The following is an 18,498-nucleotide window of genomic DNA, read 5'->3' as shown; positions in this document are numbered from 1 at the left end:
TAGGTTAGTGATCCCCAACCTGTGGGCCGCTGACCACATGTGGTCCTTCGACTAATTGGAGGTGGGCCCCGAAGGACGCCTTCTCCCCCCCCCCCCGGCCCTTTACTTCATCCCCTCCAGCCCTTTACAACATACTTCATTGTTGTGGTGTGTCTGTATCTTATTTTGAAGGGATGTTTAAACATTACCATAGCAATCAGAGAGCACTAGGGCAGTGGTTGAGAGTAGAGGAGTAAACTACCCCCCCACCGGGAGTCAGTAAAAGGCGTTGAGTGGTCCCCGCCGTTGAGTGGTCCCCGGCATTGAGTGGTCCCCGGTGATAAAAAGGTTGGGGACCACTGCTCTAGGTTGCCAAGTCAGCCATTGCTGTTGCAGTAGGAGTTGGGGGAAGAACCAGTCTGTATCATCATCTGAAATCAACCCTTTATGGGTTATTTTTTTTAAAGCATACTGATTGGTGATGGGGCACTGTCCATTGGAAAGTCTCCTCTAATGATAGCCATCAATAAATATTGTGCTTGTCTTGTCCATTTGTGAATCCTGCCGTTTCTCCTGGTGAGTGGAATTTACCGGCCTTGTTGCTCTACCAGGCAGTCCCTGTTCAAGTTCTCTGACCCTAGTGGTTCTCTCTCTCTCTCTCTCTCCCTCTTAAACTCTTTCAGAAAAGATGACTATGACTTTGATCCGCAACAGGCTGGGTCTTCTGGTACTTGGAGTCCTCGTTACCTTTGTCCTCTACCTCTTACTTCCTGCAATCCAACATGAAAGATTTACATCTTCTGTTGACATCCCCAAGCCACGAGCCATGGAGGAAGATATGAAGAAGGATCAAAGCAGCAGTAATGTCACCGTCTTGACAGGAACTGTCTTGCAGAACCCTTCCATTTTCTTTAGAGAAGCTGTACTGGTACAGAAAGATGGAGTTCCCAGCACTGAAAAGTAAGTGGCCCTCCTGACCGCAAATCCGAAGGAGAGAAATTAACTTTTATCTCCTTAAAGTATACTTCTTGTGATGGCCTGCCCTTTCTGACAGTTTACAGTCAAATCACCTTGTGTTGTAGTTTTGGTGATTCTTTGGGATTTTAGAATTGGGGGTGCCTTTTTAGAATCAGGGATGCCTGTGGCTGAGTAGGACAAAACAAATGTTGGTGATCTTCTGTCTTTCTCTCACTGAATGTTTCCCCAGTGGCAGCTTTTCTTTGTTGCCAAAACAGAACTATCAGCGACCAAAATAAATATGTTTTACCTGTTCACTTATTGAGCCATCACTCATTGGCAAGCTGGGGACCATCCATATGGCTTCCTCCTCATGCCCACATAATTTAAAATGCTAAATGTCTTTTTCAGAAGAGTTTACTGCTGTACCACTATAGTATGAGTGCTTGTGTAGCTGCCTAAAAACTCAAGAGAACTTGGCAAAGGCAAATAAATGTATCCTGCCCCATACAGCAATGTCTTGTAATCTCGTACTCTTCCTCTTTGCTTTTCCCCATGGGCTGTGTACTCCTCCTTTCTACTGTTTCAGTACACATCTGTCTCCAGTATCTACTCCATGAAAAATCTGGGCTAACATTAATTTTTATGCTGGGGGGGACCCTATTTGTGTTTCTCCACAAACTTTATTTACATGTTGTGTTTTCCTTAGCAGGCTGGAAGTCATCTTCCTGCATGGCCAGTCCTTTAGTTCCAAAACATGGGAGGAATTGGGATCATTGGCTTTGCTCTCTGAGAGTGGGCACCGTGCGATAGCCATTGATTTGCCTGGTAAGAATATGCTGTTAAGTTGAAGTTAACATAGATAACTTTTCACCTTCAGTTTCACATGCTCTTGTAGACCAGAGTGAGGAATAACCAGGCCAAAGTACTTTGTAATTCCTTGGTTGGTAAGTTAATTTTTAACAGGGGTGTTGAGCAAGGATAGAGAGGCCAGCAACATTAGCTCTACTCACAGAATCATTTCTGCTCCAGTCAGGTCACGCAGGCGAAGGGTTTTTTAAACCTCTTTCCTCCCAATAGTAATGAAAGCTCAGCTTCATCATTCATAGTAATTAGAAAGTAGCTGAAGTATTTAATGAGAGGGACACTGGAGGCCAGATGGAAGAGTCCCCTATGCCTTCATTTGTCCCTCACTAGCATGGCTGTCTAGTTTCTTGCTGCTGTGTTTTCTGAAGGCTGTGACTAGCAGCACAATGAAGCACAGTACTGCCCCTATTTCAGACTATGCTCAGTGTTTACTAGGGGACAATATTTGGTCCCTGCTCAGGGATTCTTTGTTGTAGTTACTCATTGCCTTGGAGACATGGTGGAACTAGCCTATACAAATCTGGCTTGCATCACTCTGTAAGATGGCTGCTAATTACCAATAAATGGGAGCCAGGAGAAGACTCTCTAATGCCCAGCTGCGTAATTTGAGCCAAATGGGCTGTATCTACTCAGACTAATTTTTAGTAGATGCAGGTTGGAAGTGGCTTAAAAAAGCAGCAGTCATGTCATTTTCCTCTTGAATAGTTGTGATCCTGCACCATCAGCTCTCTAGAGACATTTTTTTCAAAGGAACAAACCTTTGTTTGGCATTTTGCAGTGAGTCCTGTGCCACAGTGACTTGGAATGCTTCCACTAAATGTTGCTACCCTTTCTTTCCCAATGCAACAATACTACTTGGTGTTTATATAATGCTTTTGGGGTCAACAGTATTGTGACTACAAGATAGTGACTCACCTAAGGCTGCCTGGTAAGTTCATAAGCTGATATATGAAACAGGAACTTCTTGGCTTATGGCTCACAGTCTTAGCCACTAAACCAAACCAGGTCTGCATATGCAAATAACTGGCAAAGTAATAGTATATGGTGGTCATTGCCCCTCCCAATCAGTAAGAGGTTGTTCCAGGTGTGCCCTAGAACCAGCACTTTGGCTGCCTTCCTGAAATCATAAAATAAGAAAAATCTCATCCTATTTTTGTTCTTTCTTTTAAGAGATTGTTTAGTGCAGGAAGTAAGAGTTTGTAATGACTCAGGACACTAGAAATGTGTGAATTTACATACAAAAAGTGATGTTTTCTTCTGGAAATGGGTGTGAGTAAAAGTTAGTATGAATCACTTTATGAGGCCTTTGCTAGTATCATTCAGTTGTTGCCAGTTTTCTTCCAGCCCATTAGCCCAGTTCCTTCTGTTTCTCAACAGGCTATGGGGAGACTCCACGTTCTACTGCTTTGGAGACAGTACAAAGTCGTGTTGCCTTTCTGCAGCAAATATTCAAAGAGCTGAAGCTCCAAAGGCCTGTTCTAGTCAGTTCATCCATGAGTGGTCGCTATTCCATCCCATTCCTTCTGGCCAGTGGAGAACAGCTGAAGGGCTTTGTGCCCATTGCACCAGTGGGCACCAAGGACTTCACCATTCAACAGTATCAGAAAGTTCAGGTATGGGTTTTAGAGCAGGGCAATACAGCTGCTACTGTAGTCCCAAACTCCCTTGCACTAAGAGTAGTGCAGAGTCAGCTTTCGTCTGTAATTCTAGTGGGAAGGTGGGAGAGGTTGAATACGGATAGACTTCCTTCACTGATGCAGCTATGATACCTTGAATGGAGCCTCTGCAGAAAAGAAAAAGTTCCTACACAACTTGTTCACAGTATGAGTGAAGAATCTGCTATGACACTTGCCATCCAGGAAAACTCAACTACCACAATCACACACACACACACCTTTTAAAGAAAGTTTTTCAACTTGGAAAATAATTGGAATGTGTGAATCATATTTGAATGACCAGAAATCAGTTGGATATTTCTTCCCTGTGTTTTGTGGCCTTGAACAACTGCAGTGCTTCTTTTTTCTATCCTCTGCTCCTAGACAGCCAAAATCTTTTTCCATTCTCACTCTGCTCCCTGCTGCTCAGTCCAAAGCCTTCAGTTCTTTAAATAAACCTGATTTCTTCTGATCTCAAGCTATGTAGGGCCAGCCTTGGCTAGTATTTGGGAGACCTAGAAGGAACACAAGGGTTTCTATGCAGTGGCAAACCAGAATTTCTCTTGCCTTGGAAACCCTATGGGATCACCATAAATTAGCTGTGAATTTGATTTCCTGGTAATTAAATGCATACCAGTTTGTTTTGTTTGCATAATTTTGTCTGCCTAAGCCTGGTGTACAGCAAGGACAGCATTTTCCTCTCAATCACACTTGTTCATCTCATCCTTACAATACTGCTTTTGTATATGCTTATAGCTTTTCGCTTATGTTTCAGTCCTACTGCAGGAAAGCCTTTACCAAAGTAAGATCAATCAAGTATAGAATAAACTTATAATCATATATTCTTGCTGGAGAGAGTCAGGTCCCAGCATTTCCACCTTCCCCTGAATGGTAGCCTGTTCTGGCTGTATGCTTCACAATGATGGGCACACTGGTGTTATGTGATATGGTCCCATCACACACTATGCATTATGGTGAACTAAGAAAGAGAAGCAGAGCTGGAAGGAACTGCAGGTAGATGCTGAAGGAGCAGTTACTCTGTTCTTATAGCCCCTGCAAGAGAGAAGCTGGTGGAGATAGGCTGTAATAAAACATACTCATAGTCCAGGTTTTTGCTGGACCTATTCCTTCCTCCTTGTGAGAGAGGTGGCGTAGTGGCCATGTTCCAAATAAGGGAGTTTTTGGCTTAAACCCTTCCTGAGCCATGAGCTCCATGACGTGGTCTTTGGGGAGTTTCAGAACTCCCTCTTTCATCTGCAATATTGAGAATGCTCATTAGCTTTATATTACTGGAAGATAACACCTGGAGCACTTTGAATAGCTCTATGCATGCTAAGTATTTTTTATGTATCATGTTAGCACATAAACTGGGCATATGGATGTTCTTGTAGGGTTGCCAAGCACTGAGCCCCCACAATCGCCATTGTCTCCCATGTTCCATTGTCTTCCAGTGCTTTGATATCACCTTTAAGATACATACTAAGAGTACATAGCAGGTCCTTTACAACTGCAGTCTTTTCTCTCTGCAACTCCCAGCCATCAGCACAAATCATAATATATTTTTTGCATTTTTAATGGTGTTGGCTTGGCTTAGTTTTTGCTTCTCTTACAATTTCTGCTGGTTCCCAGCACTGTATATTAGCTTAATTTTAGTACAGTTTTTTAATTTTGCTATTACAGTAGTCTTTGTACTGTTTTACATACATTGGTTTGTGCATTTCTGTAGTGGGAAACGCGACTTAGACCTGTTATATAGATTCAGTAGGCCTTCCAAAATAGGCCTTTTTTAAAAGCACCTTTTGCAGAAACTCATTGGGAACATTCTTAATGTATTAATGTTTTGATCTTTCTAGACTCCAACTCTGATTATTTACGGAGAGCATGATACTGCCCTGGGCATTCAGTCTCTGCAAAGCCTTCAGCAGATACCCAAATCCAGAGTTGTCATTTTGCCTGGAGCTGGCCATGCCTGTTATCTTGATAAACCTCAAGAGTTCCACAAGGCACTCCTGAATTTCCTGGGTGAGCTCAAGTGACTGCGTGGAATCCTCTTTCTCCTGCCATCTTCTTCTTGTGGGGGGAAAAATAACCAAGACAGTTTGTACCACATGACTGGGGTGCTGTGTGTTTGAATCTGTTACTCCGTATTTAAAGGGCTGTGGGTTTTGCTGACTGTTCATGGGACGAGCTTCTCACTGCTTGCTTGTGGGGCTGTTTCCATTATGCCGCTTTCCAGGCCTGACTGGCTAAATCCTGCATTCTTAAGCAGAAAAATTGGATCAAGGGGTATATGGAGTAGGGTGACTCCTTTGAGGTGTCTGTTACAAAGAAGTCAGAAGAATTCAACCTGCGCTTCACAGTCAGCCTCTCATCCTGTTTAAGACCTGGTCCCTCTGAACAAGGATACAACTCCAATGTCTTGTTTTGGGAGCACAAGCCATTTCTTGAAACCCTGAGGCGTCATTTCTTCATCATCAGTGAACTTCTGCACTCCTGCTGTAAGGCTTAAGTTCCCATTATGTACTTATTGATTTCCAGCCCACCTTTTTCTTGGCTGAGAGATCTGAGAGTTCACCCATTAATGGAACGAGAGCAGGTGGACTATTGGACTGAATGACAGTGTCCCCGTGTGTGCATGACATTGTCTGGAATATCTGAGCATAAGGAAGTGGTTATGGAATTGGTGTGGATGCCTTTAGAGAAAAAAAATCCCTGTCTAAATGTCTTTCTCCTAACCCCCACCCCATAAGACACAGATCCCAAAAAATACTTAGTGTCCCTGAGGATCCAGATCTAGTAAGTTGGTTTAAGTATGTAAATGATGTTCTTTTGTTGTTGTTGGGGATTGTTGTATAAGCTATTGTTCAGAGTAGGAGTGGGATATAGAGTGACCGACCTAATACGTTATTCAGGGAATGCAGCCCACATGTTGGGGAAGGGAATAATTTATCCTGCTCACGAGATCATAAGCCACATTAGGCTTATGAGCATTGCAGAACTGCTAAGTGTCACTCATTTCTGTGTACGTGTTTATAGTAGGCACTAAGTGGAGCAAGGAAGCCTTGCCTGAAAGTCGCACAGACACACACTTGCTGGTCATATTTTGAAAAGGATATCTTTGTCACCCAGTCATCTTGGAGCGGACTTCCATTATGTTCATCCAGATTAGAATCACTGAATTGGCCCAATGTGTCTGCTGTCTGTCATTTTCTATTAACATGTGCCATCACCGTACAATTCAGGCTGCTCAAACTTTGAGTCTGATCTGAATTGAGATTGTGGCTGACTTCACTGGGGCTGAGCACACCTGCCATATAGAGGACACTTGGCTTTATGATATCACTCTAAAAAAGACACTAATATGGGGCTGGGGCATTTTCACAATGCTGCAATAATACAACTAAGTTTGCCAGCACTCTTCTTCTAGTAAAATTCCTTATAGTTCCTTTGGGCAAGATATTTCATGTGTTGTAAACATGCATTGTATGTTCATCTTCTAAATGTTTTCAGGTGAATTATTTTCATGTTCCTCAGTACTCTTGAGTCATTTAGATTGAATTTTTGAACTATCAGGCGAATAAGACACCAGGTGGTAACTTGAGTCAATTCATGGTTAATTCCATATGTTTTAAACTTACACATTTTGTTTGTTCTGTTATAATTGTTTTTCTGAACAATCTTGAGCATCTTCAGGTGTTGCTGCATGGTACAGCAACCTGCATTGCTCTGCAATGCGAACCATTGCCTTTGAGAGCCATTTCTAACCAAAAGCAAACAGAACTCAAGCCCCAACAGCTTTGCAGTGCCTTGGAGGTTGTTTAGCTTCAACCCTCCATTAGCAGTGGCAGTTGATGTCACTTCAGCAGTTCTCTCCCCAGCAGGGTTGCCAGGTTCAGGAGGAAGCAATAGGTGAATTGATGGCCAGTGGTAGCATTGCTGAGTGGAGCAGCTCCTGCAGCACTGGCTCGTGTAGCAGCAGGTATTGGAGGGAGAGGTTGCTTGGCTCGCTCCAGGGCTATTTTCACTTCTGGCAGCGTGGGAGATATGTGGATGATTGTCCACTATTCAGACAGTGGGTAGATTGAAAAATATAATTCTAAATTGTCTGGGAAATTAGTGAGGACTTTTTGCCAGCTTTCAGAGCTATTTATGTATTGAAATTTTAGGCCGCCCTTCTCCAGCAATAATCTTGGGGTGACTGGCAACATTAAAATTCCCATACATAAAATCTATACAATCTTTAACAATTAAAAATAGTCCATTAAGAAACATACTCTGATGCTACTCCAACAGTGTGGGATCCAATGGGTCTAAAATGTAGATTTACATATCCAGGCTTAGCTGGAGGGGGGAGTAAGGACGGGGGGGGGGGCAGCAGGAATTCAGCTGTCAATAGGTGCATGTCTTGGCCTCAACCATATGCCTGGTAGAAGTGTGTTTTTTCGCAGGCATCACGGAACTCACCGTTCCAATAGGGCCTGGATCTCCACACGCAGCTCATTCCACCAGGTTGGAACCCTGGCTTTGGTCAAGGCCAAGTGCTCCTCTCTGGGACCAGAGTCTACCAACAGAGTGGAGAACTCTTCAGGGGATGTACACAAAGAGGCGGTCCCTCAGGTATGCCAGTCCCAAAGCGTATAAAGCCTTGAAGGTTAGAGTCAACACCTTGAACCTGATATGGAACTCAACCAGCAGCCATTGCAGCTGCTAGAGAACAGGTTGAATGTGAGCTTTCTGCAGGGTCCTTGTAAAGACGTAGGCAGCCAAATTCTGGACTAGTTGTAATTTCTAGCTCAGGAACATGCGTAGGCTTACTTAGTGTGAGTTACAGTAGTCTAGCCTGGAGATGTCTCTGTGCCTAGGTGTTCTGGGGCCAGGTAGAGCACTAGTAGCTTCACCTAGCATAGATCTAAAAATGCCTGATCAGCTACTTTTGTAGTAAGGGAGGTATCAGAGATCATTTCCAAATTGCTGATGGTGTTTGCAGCTTGCAGCTGCACCCCATGAAAGCAGGGGAGGTGCACTTCCTGCTCTGGTCCCTTCTCAGCCACAGGATCTCAATCCTCAGGGAGTTAAGTTTCAGGTGGCTTTGTTGGAGCCCCTCTGTCATGGCTTCCAGACACCTGGACAAGGATTCCGGTGAGGTATTCAGCCAGCCACTCATTAGCAGGTCAGCCACTCATTAGCAGGTCGAGCTGGGTGTTATCCAGATATTGGTGACACCAAAACCTAGCCCCTTGAACAAGCTGGGGTAGAATAGTATTGGGGAGAGGATTGTGCCCTGTAGTACCCTGTATTGGAGTTGGCAGTGGCATGATGGTTTCTCCCCAATAACCACTCTCTGTCCCTGATTTTGGAGAAAGGAGATCAGCCACTGCAAGGCTAGCTCCCACACCAGCAAGGTGCTGAGCTAGAAGCTCACGATCTACTACACTGAACACTGTCAGAACACCTGAAGGTAGTATCTGTTCTTTAAATGCAGTGGATGGCTTCCTGGGGTTAGTGGGCTTCACGTGTCTGTCTCTATTTTCTGACTTGACCTTTTTGGATGAGCATTTAAACACATGCAAGCATTTAGGAGACACTGATGGAGACACTGATGGGAGTGAATGTATCTCAGGCCAGGAAGGTTGGATCTGTAATCTAGAACATGGAGGTCTTTTCTTTTTCAGGCACTTACACATGGTAAAATGGCCTGTCCAGGAAAAAAAAGTTTATTACTTACAGGACATGGGAGAAAAATGGCTTTCAGTTAACACATCAGTTCTCCTTTTTTTGGCAGACATGGTGGAATTTGGACCCAAGGTTAATATTCAAAGTTAAATGAAGTCTGAAGGAGGTTTGAATAAATGCTCTCAAGATAATTATTAAAGGACTAGTTAGGCAATAGTTCTTGGGTTAACTGTGAACAGTGCGGAGCATGTTACATCAAGGATTTGTCTTTTACATATGTGATGAGAACTGTTAATCATCCATGCCTCTGGGTTACCAAAGAAGGTTCCGGTGCTGCTTTGAGTAGGAATGTGCTGGGGTTGATGGGCAGCATGCAGATCACTTACACATTATGGTAGGTCTGAGAGATGATACACACTTAAAATTGTACAACTATAACCAGTGAAGCAGAAATGTGGGATTGTCCTCTTGCCCAGAGCCCACTGCCGTGGGCCTACTATGTGTTATAAATTTATACCTCAGTTTTGCACTTGATAATGTTTACCATGGTAAATATGCCATTCCATGTCACAGGCTCCATAAACAGTAAAGCAGAAGCATGAGTTTGTAAAATAGCCATGGTTCATATCCACTGCATATTGATTCATCTCTCAGCTGCATTGTGAACTAGCTTTAATAGCCATGGACATCTTGTGAGTAACACCAGAAGTTTGCACAGAGGGAGGACATATGAGGTAGAAAGTCAAGATCTAAGATCCTCATTGCTCCAGTGTAACAGGTTCCTCCTCTGGAACATTCCAGTCTTGCTGCACAGGTACATTAATCTATCAACATTTTCTTTATTCCTGCTTTTAAAGCAAAGTCTCTGCATCCCGTGCAAAAGAGGCTCAAAAAGTTTATTAGATTCAGTGATTGCTGCATATTGTTTCTTATTTGTGTTTCAGGTATGCTTGACCCCCTTATAATGATTAAGAAGGACAAGTCAATGTGTTGCCCCCATTGACTTTTCTAGAAGTGGAACCTTCCAACTCTTGGCTGCTGGCTCTCTCTTTTGGAACAGAGCTCAGCCTGGCACACAGCAATGCTGCCAGAAGATAGTTAAAATTCAGGGCATGGTGCAGTAGCGTTGAATCAGGACAGTGACCTCAAGAGGTTCTGGGAAATACAGCATATCACAATAGGGAGTTTGGGCTGCTGCCTGGGAACCTGAAGCTGGGGACAGTGCTGTGTGATGTCACTGCCGTTGCCCCAGGAGGACTTGAGTTGTGCAATATTCATGCAAAGGCTTACTCAAGCAAATCTGGCACTGTATGTTAGTTTTGTATGTAGATATTGTACAGGTGAGAACATGATTATTGGAAGGTCTACAGATAGCAGAAAAGACCTGGACAGGCCTGTCATTGGGCAGAGAGTTGGAGCCAATTATCTTTTTCAACTCTGCGTAGGGAGATCCACATGGCAATGATTACCCATGTCCTACTGGAAATATGGTAACCCCATTATTATTAGTAATAACCCTATCTGACATTTAAAAAAAAGAAACACTAAATATTGCTGGTTATCAGAGTACTTGGCTCTGATTGCTAGAAGCAAGAATTACCATTTTTTTAATGCATTTGAGCTGTATTTTCTGTGCAGCTTTCTGCTGCCTATATTTTTCTGGCCTCAAGTTGGTATGAGCTGGATTCTGAAGCAGCTACCTCCCACAACTGGAAATGTAGACCACCACCTTTCCTACTTAACCTGTTAGGAAAAAAAATAGGCAGCACAATCAGGAAAGGCTTTTGGGGAGCATTGTGGAAGGTTGTGTGTGTGTTTGATTTGTGTTTGTGAAGTCTTTGAAAGTAGGAAAGAATAAACCATGGTATTCCAGTTCATTCCTAATTTTGCAACAATCTTGGCTTTCTTTTACTAAAATGATATTAAACATTGGAGTTGTATTTGGCTATTTTATTTTTCTTTTGCTGTTTTTTTTAATGGGGTTTTCCCAGATAAGGCGGGGTATGCATTCCCCCCCCCCCCCCCAATATCAGTAAAGTGTGAAATTGGATTCACCTTAGTTTCTTCTTTATGGTCTTTCTATATCATACTGCTGGGATCCTGAGGATGTGCAGTCTACCTTGGAAATATTGTGTTTCATATCAAAAGGCTGTCTAATAATTTCTATACTGTTATTTCTTCCAAGGAAGCTGGGGCAGTGTGCATAGTTTTCCCTCCCAGCCTTACAACCATCATGTGAGGTAGGTGATGCTGAGCTGGCTGCAGCTCCCTGGGAAGTTTCATGTCAAAATGGGGATCTGGACCAGTGTCAATCAGATCCTTGTCTGACAGTGTAACACCTACACATACCAGCTTTACCAGTGAGCAGGGAACTGAAATTGGTTCCCCCTCTGCTCCCTGTACACACAAGAAGTTTCTGCAAGATTTATGCAAGACCGTGCAAAGAAATCTCTAAACCCAACACGCCTTTGTTGCTGCTGCGGTGCTCATGGATTGACCTCCATCCTTAACAGTTGGGCCGTTCTATTGTACCATCCTCTGCTGCATACATTTCTATTTATAAATAACAAGTGGGGACCAGCAAGGAATTTGCAGGGGAGCTACCCCACTCTCCCCACCTTTGCCATCCTGCCTCTCTCACACACTCCCTTCTGCCACCCCTTTTCTTACTCTATCTCCCCCATTCATGTCACTTCTCTCTGCCTCCTCATCACCCTTTGTTTTCTGCCTCTCTATCTCATCACATTCTCTTTCTCCTGCCTCCATTACTCTCCCAGCTGTCCACCTGCTTCCCCTCCATACCCCTGCAGCAGCAGAGGCAGCAAGCAGTAATGCAGGAATCGCAACTGATCTCCCAGTTACAGAGATCAATTTCCTGTAGGGTTACCCACTCCACGTTGGGAAATTCCTTGAGATTTGAGGGTGGAGAGTAGGGACATTGAGATGAGGGGGAGCAACCTTAGCAGGGAATAATGCTATAGATGCCTCCTTTTAAAGCAGTAGTTCCCATGGAGGAAATGGCTGACTTAGAGGATGGACTCTATGGTCCAGCTCTCCTCAGGTTCCATCCCTCAAATGTTCGAAGAATTTTCCATCCTGGAGTTGGCAACCATATCTCCTTTCCATCTAATAGCCAATCTACCTTTATCTGTTTGTCTTCAACTTTCTGTTTTTACACCCTTCCCCCCCCCCCCCCCCGTAGGCTTCTGGAGTGATCTTGCAGAATATGGCTGAGAAGCATAGCTGTGTATATGCCTACTTGAGCCCCCTACCCTTCCCACCCTCTCCGGGCATATCATAGACTATTTGGGAAGGAGAGAGTGGGTTGACACAGCAAAATATGGTCATATCACCTGATAAATGTTTTAACAAACTTAAAAAAAAGGATAAACTCCCACTTATTCAGGAAACCCAAGGCTATCAAGTTTCACAAAACCTGGTTGAGAAAGCCTGGTTTAGGAAAACGACAGTGTTTCTCCAAAGTGGAGACCAAAGCAGCTTACACAATTATTCTATTTTCATTTGCACAACCACCATGTAGGGTAGGCTTTCTCAACCAGGGTTTCCTTACGGCCCTTGAAGGGTTTCCCAGATGTGGTCATGTCATCCCACCCACCCCTCCCCAAATGGCCAATGATGGGCCTGAAGAAGGTGGCAAGGCGAAGGGCCCCAGGTGGGCATGTACACAGCAATGCTTCCAACCGTATTCTGCATGATCGCAGCACCACTTCTGGGGTTTCTCAAAGCCTGAAGAATGTTTCAGGGACTTCTCAATAGTAAAAAAAAAATTGAGATAGGCTGCTGTAGGATATGCTAAGCTGAATTCATATGACAGGTCAAAAATCACCCAGGGGATCTGAACCTGAGTCTCTTAGATTCAGTTCTGAAGCTCTAATTGATGCACCATACTGGCTTTCATAGGGTGGCTGCTGTTGAAGAGCAGCAAGCAGCCAGGCCTGCTTGAGTCATGCAAGTTAGGTGTACCAAATCACACAGGAATAGGGTAGTCAACCTCCAGGTGGGAAATGGACATCCCCTCAGAATTATAACTAAATTCTAGACAGGTAATCTGCCACCCTGGAGAAAATGGCTGCTTCAGAGGGAGGACTCTGTGGTATTATATCCAGCTGAGGCCTCTCTATAACCCCTATTCTTTGCAAACTGCCATAAAATCTCTAAGAATTGCCCAACCTGGAGCTAGCAACCCTAGACAGGCCTGGCCCTAAGGAGCCCTCCTTCAAAGACCAAAATGGGCTTGGAAAGGGCCCTCCCACCCTCCTCTGCCTTATAATGACAGAACCAAGTTTGGAATACTATCGTTGCCTAGCAACAGCGACTGAGGGAATCTGGGTTTTTTTTAAAGCTACAGCTCCTTTTATTGTTATTCAGCTTTTTAGAGTTGCCTTTAGTTTTTGATCTCACATTTTCCAACAAATCTAGGGCCCTTTTCAGGTTTGTAGAGGCATCTGTCATGCCTGTTCACACCTCCAGTCACTAAATCTAGGTATCCTAAGATATCTCGACTTTCCTATTCAAATATAAGATTTAGGGGAGAGAGTGTGTATCACATGGAATCACATCTCCAAAAGCTCCTTACTGTGAAAACTATTATGTATTGAACATATGCAGTAAAGTTTTGTTGTGGGCTACACTGAGTATTAGAAAGTCAGCATGTCTCCCTTCTGGTGATATTCATGTAGTAGGAGGGGACAGTGCACCAATTTTAAATTAAATCTTAACACAGTTGATCATAGGGGCCTTTCTGATGATATAATAATAAGGAAACATTACCTCCAAAGACCTGCAGGGCACTGATTCAATCCCAGTCCATAACCTTCAACAGGGCTTCTAGGGCAGTTGACAGAACTCTGAAGCAAGCTTGAAGCACACGATCTTGCTAGCAACAAAACAATTGAGGACACTAAGAAGTTAGCAGGCAGGAAGCTGGTACCCAGCTAGATTCTGCTGGGCAGCCATGTTGGTCTGAAGCTGCAGAACAAAGTTCCTGCCCAGTGGCACCTTTAAGACCAACAAAATTTTATTCAAGGTATATAAGCATTCATGTGCATGCACACTTCTTCAAATACTGTGAAACAGAATTTCATCAGCCATTATATAGAAGTAGAGAGAGGGTGGGGTCGGGGTTAATTGTCTGGAAGGGTTAGCTAGAGTCAAGATGCATAAGTAACTGAGCAATTATAGTGGAGATTGGCTTAAAGCAGATGTCAAGATCTTTGAATGGCAATTAACCAGCACACAAGTGGAAAAGTTAAACAGACAAGAATGAAGTTTTGAGTTCAGTGGCAATCCCAAGATTGGCTTAAAGCAGATGTCAAGATCTTTGAATGGCAATTAACCAGCACACAAGTGGAAAAGTTAAACAGACAAGAATGAAGTTTTGAGTTCAGTGGCAATCCCAAGATTAGCAAAGCTCAACTCTGGGTACAAACAGGACCCAGTTACATTGAAACAGTTTTCCTTAAATGTTACATATAGGCAGGGAGGGTTAATTGCCAGGAAAGGCTAATTAAAGATGCATAAGTAATTGAGCAATAAATACAGCTAAGACTGGAATATCACATTTGGTATTCATTCCTAAGAAAGCCTGAACATTAAAAATTAAGGAAGTCATAGGACAGGGGCAGAGGGACTGAAATTTAAACAACCATTTAGTCATGTGTTTTAGTTCTCACAGAAACCTTTTTGATCAGACAAGAAAAAATGCAGGCATGATCAAATGCACTTTACCTGAAATACGGAGATGTTGGATCCTGACTCCTACTCCGTGGAGAGACCTAATTAGGAGGCCTTAGGTCAGTGGAGCCTTAACAGCAATCTAGCTGGTAGAATTCCAGGGATCAATGCCTACCAGGTACATTTTGCGGCCTGCTACATAATGAGGCTGATTTTTCCAAGAGGCTTATAGTTGCAGTATGCAGTGAAAAGGCCCACATAATTTACATAGTGATTTTCCTAAGATCCACATACATTGTGACTATCTATATTTATTTCTAAACAGATTATACAGTACAAATCAACTATATGGGACATGATAGGGCATCTACTTAGCCGTGTGATACGATTTGGTTTGCCAAAATCTGAAAATAAGTACAAATCTGAATACAGCATTGAAACAGTGATAAAACAAAGCATAAAAAATTAGATATGTTGCATGAGCAGGGATGGCCCCTGTGGCTGGCAAGGGCTCATGGGAATTGTAGTCCATAGACACCTGGAGAGCCACAGTTTGGCCATAGCCACCCCTATATAAGGCTATTTATAAATTGCTGAAAGAATATTTTTCAATAGTTAGCTGGGAATGTAATCAAAATTGTGGTCCTATATAGCGTTTAACACAATTCGATATACCCCCAAAATGCACACCCAGATTAGACTCTAGTCATAAGTAAATACTATTTATTTATACCCTATCATTCTGAAGGGCTCAGAAGGGATAACAACAAAAACAAGATGAAGTGTAAACATCTCAGAAAATAAAAATGCAAACCTAAATCAACAGTAAAATTCACCAATGATACAATTGATAGGAAAGGATACTAACTTTTCATAATGTATCAATTCAGCAGTGGAACCATGTCAACAAAAAGGTTTCCAGAATAACCAGGTTTTATGAAGCCTTTCAGAAATGGATTATACAGAGGCCATTCCATGGTAATGGAGCAGCCACTGAAAAGATCCTGTTTTTGACCATGACCTGCTAGCCTACTTGCGATGAAGAAATTGTTAAAAGAGCTTGAACCCAAGTGGTATCAAAATAGATTCAGTATCTTACCAACTGTGTCACTTTTGGCTAGGTGAAACCAACACGTATGAAGAAAGGTTGGGGGAGCTTGGTCTGTTTAGCCTAGAGAGAAGACGACTGAGAGGGGATCTGATAACCATCTTCAAGTATTTAAGAGGGTGCCATATGGAGGATGGAGCAGAATTGTTGCCCCAGAGGGACAGACCAGAACCAATGGGATGAAATTAATTCAAAAGAAATTCCATCTAAACTTCCGGAAGAAGTTCCTGACAGCGGTTTCTCAGTGGAACAGGCTTCCTCGGGAAGTGGTGGATACTCCATCTTTGGAAATTTTTAAACAGAGGCTAGATAGCCATCTGACGGAGAGGCTGATTCTGTGAAGGCAAAGGGGTGGCAGGTTACAGTAGATGACTGATTGGGATGTGAGTGCAGGGGGTTGGATTAGATGACCCATGAGGTCCCTTCCAACTCTATTATTCTATGATTCTATGATCTGCTCACAGTCTGGTGCCTGGACCTAAGTGTGTGCATGTGAGTTGTGATTCTTTAGGTAAGCAGGGCCCCAATTATGAATGCCTTTAAAAAAAACCTTATAAATTCCTACATATCAGGTCCCCAAGGGGTGGAGAAACTACACAGAAAATGCAGAAGTGAAAGATCTGACTGCCCACAGTGCATCTGGATTATATTAAAACCTGGTGATTAAATAATGGCAATTCTATACTAAATGGCTATTTGTGGAAGCAACCAGTACCCCAGTAATATGATAGGAACTTGTCTCTTTCAGCTTCAGCCCCTATATCTGTTACAATGTAGGGATACTAATCTTTAAACCCGCGCCGCGGACTAAATAATTGAGTAAGGGCTGTCGGGGAGGAGTTAGGGCGGACTCTGTCTGGGATAAAAACTCGGAGGAGCGAAACTTCGCGGCTCCTGATTCGCTCCTCCGAGTGGCACTCGAGGGCCAAGTGGCCAATTGGGAGGCGTGCCACTTGGCCCGTCTCCCGAACACTGCGCTGAGAACTCTCCAGTCCTCCCGAGCTGCCATCCTAGCCAGACGGCTGCCAGGGAGGAGGCTCGCCCCATGCCGCTGGGCTCGGGAAACAGCTCTTTCCCTGCGCCCAGTGACTGCCCTTCCCCAACTGCCCACTTCCCCCGTTGCCGCCCTTCGCCGCTGCTGCCGACACCACCCACCAACCTCCCCGCGCTCTCAACCACCTTCGCCCCAGCCACCCACCGCGCTCGCCACTTCCACCGTCCCCGGCCCTCTCCCAGACCTTCAGGGGACCTTTCACGCTGCCCGGCCTCTCCGCCTACTTTGCCGCCGCCGCGCCCAGCCAGCACGCGGCAACATGGCCGCCCAGACCACGAGTCTGCCACCCAGCCGCTCCAAAAGTACCGCCGTGCCAAAACATCACTGCCCGGCCTCTACATTGCCGCGCACGGCAGACCTACCCCGCCGCGCCGCTCCGGTGCCAGTGCAGCACGCTGCCCTCGCTGCCAGCCCGGGACACAATGGCCGCCCGATCCACTCCTCACCTCCTTCTAGCTGCCGTTATCCCGCCACGCCGCACCGCTCTGGCTCCAGTGCAGCACGCAGCCCTCGCAGCCAGCCCAGGACAAAATGGCCACCTGATCCACTGCTCTCCTCCTTCAAGCCGCCGCTGCCCACGAAGACATGCAAGGAGCCTGCCCAGAGTGAGTTCACCCCCACTAGGCTGCCCCAGAACCGCTGCCCCAACAGCCCGGTCTGTGCCCGTCTTCTGCCTGCCTCCCCACCCACACAGAACCCTTTCTGAGTCACCTGGGCGGAGCGACAGCCCTTCTAGCGCCCATTTTATTGCGATATAAAATGGGCTTTGATTCTAGTACTGTAATAAAGTGTTAGTGCAGTGACAGGAAAAAGGTTGACCTTGAGGGGAAAGTCTGAGGGCTTGTGTGTGAGAGGCTCAATCACAGGCCAGGGTTTCCAGTGCTAGTTGACTTATTTCTGGTTAATAATACTTCTCTTGTTCTTACAAACCACTGCTTGACATCTCTCAAGACATAATCTGCTGGCTGAGCTGCCAAAGTAGGCCACAAAGCCTCATTACATACTTTTCAGAGAGCGGCAAGATTTAGAAGTTAATTCTGCTTTGAGCAAGTTAACAGTGGTGCATAAAGCACTGTTGTTGTTATTATTGCTATTGTCCCGCTTTTGGAGGGACCTCTGGGGGTACCTGGCAAATTGTACTTATGTTGAAATTAAAAATATATATATATTACAATACTATTTTTACGTTCTATGCGTTCTATTAAACTTTTTGTTGCTCCATATAGACCAAATTTTTAATCTAGAAACCCCCTGGTCAATGATGTCCTGCTTTACCAATGTTAAACTCTGGTTACCTTATTATTATGAGTCTTGTCACCATTTTGCAGACGGGGGCTGAAACTCATAAGAAGAACGTTGGCCTAAACTCACCTGATTCCTGTTCTATAGCGCACGTTTTTAGTCGGCGGCCTTCTAAAAATGGGCAGTGTTCATGTTATGAGGGTCCTCGATCTGGCCTGGAGCGTGGTGGAAGCCGGCTTCATACTCCTGAGCAGTGAGGGAGCTGGGAG

The 18,498-nt window shown here is 44.4% G+C and overlaps 1 protein-coding gene and 1 long non-coding RNA gene across 8 annotated transcripts in view; one reads left to right on the top strand and one right to left on the bottom strand.

Moving 5' to 3' along the window:
* Positions 1 to 11,071, top strand: part of ABHD14A (abhydrolase domain containing 14A) — a 21,853-nt gene extending 10,782 nt beyond the window's left edge. For 4 of the 7 annotated variants that reach the window (XM_077325882.1, XM_077325881.1, XM_077325880.1 and 1 more), the window contains exons 2-5: positions 663 to 939; positions 1,646 to 1,764; positions 3,181 to 3,416; positions 5,312 to 11,071. In XM_077325882.1, the coding sequence (XP_077181997.1) occupies positions 668 to 939; positions 1,646 to 1,764; positions 3,181 to 3,416; positions 5,312 to 5,494 (810 nt within the window). In that variant the 5' untranslated portion in view covers positions 663 to 667 and the 3' untranslated portion in view covers positions 5,495 to 11,071. The remainder of the gene's footprint in view (positions 1 to 662; positions 940 to 1,645; positions 1,765 to 3,180; positions 3,417 to 5,311) is intronic. The other 3 variants (XM_077325876.1, XM_077325875.1, XM_077325879.1) reach the window with 3 other exon arrangements.
* Positions 1 to 18,498, bottom strand: part of LOC143832076 (uncharacterized) — a 26,000-nt gene extending 7,502 nt beyond the window's left edge. Inside the window, exons 1-2 of the long non-coding RNA XR_013229080.1 lie at positions 18,359 to 18,498; positions 13,923 to 14,028 (exon numbers count right to left, since the gene is read on the bottom strand). This is a non-coding gene — a long non-coding RNA (uncharacterized LOC143832076). The remainder of the gene's footprint in view (positions 1 to 13,922; positions 14,029 to 18,358) is intronic.

This window comes from Paroedura picta, chromosome 3 (assembly GCF_049243985.1).
Source record: "Paroedura picta isolate Pp20150507F chromosome 3, Ppicta_v3.0, whole genome shotgun sequence".
Classification (NCBI taxonomy): domain Eukaryota; kingdom Metazoa; phylum Chordata; class Lepidosauria; order Squamata; family Gekkonidae; genus Paroedura; species Paroedura picta.
This window is presented reverse-complemented; position numbering and strand designations above follow the sequence as displayed.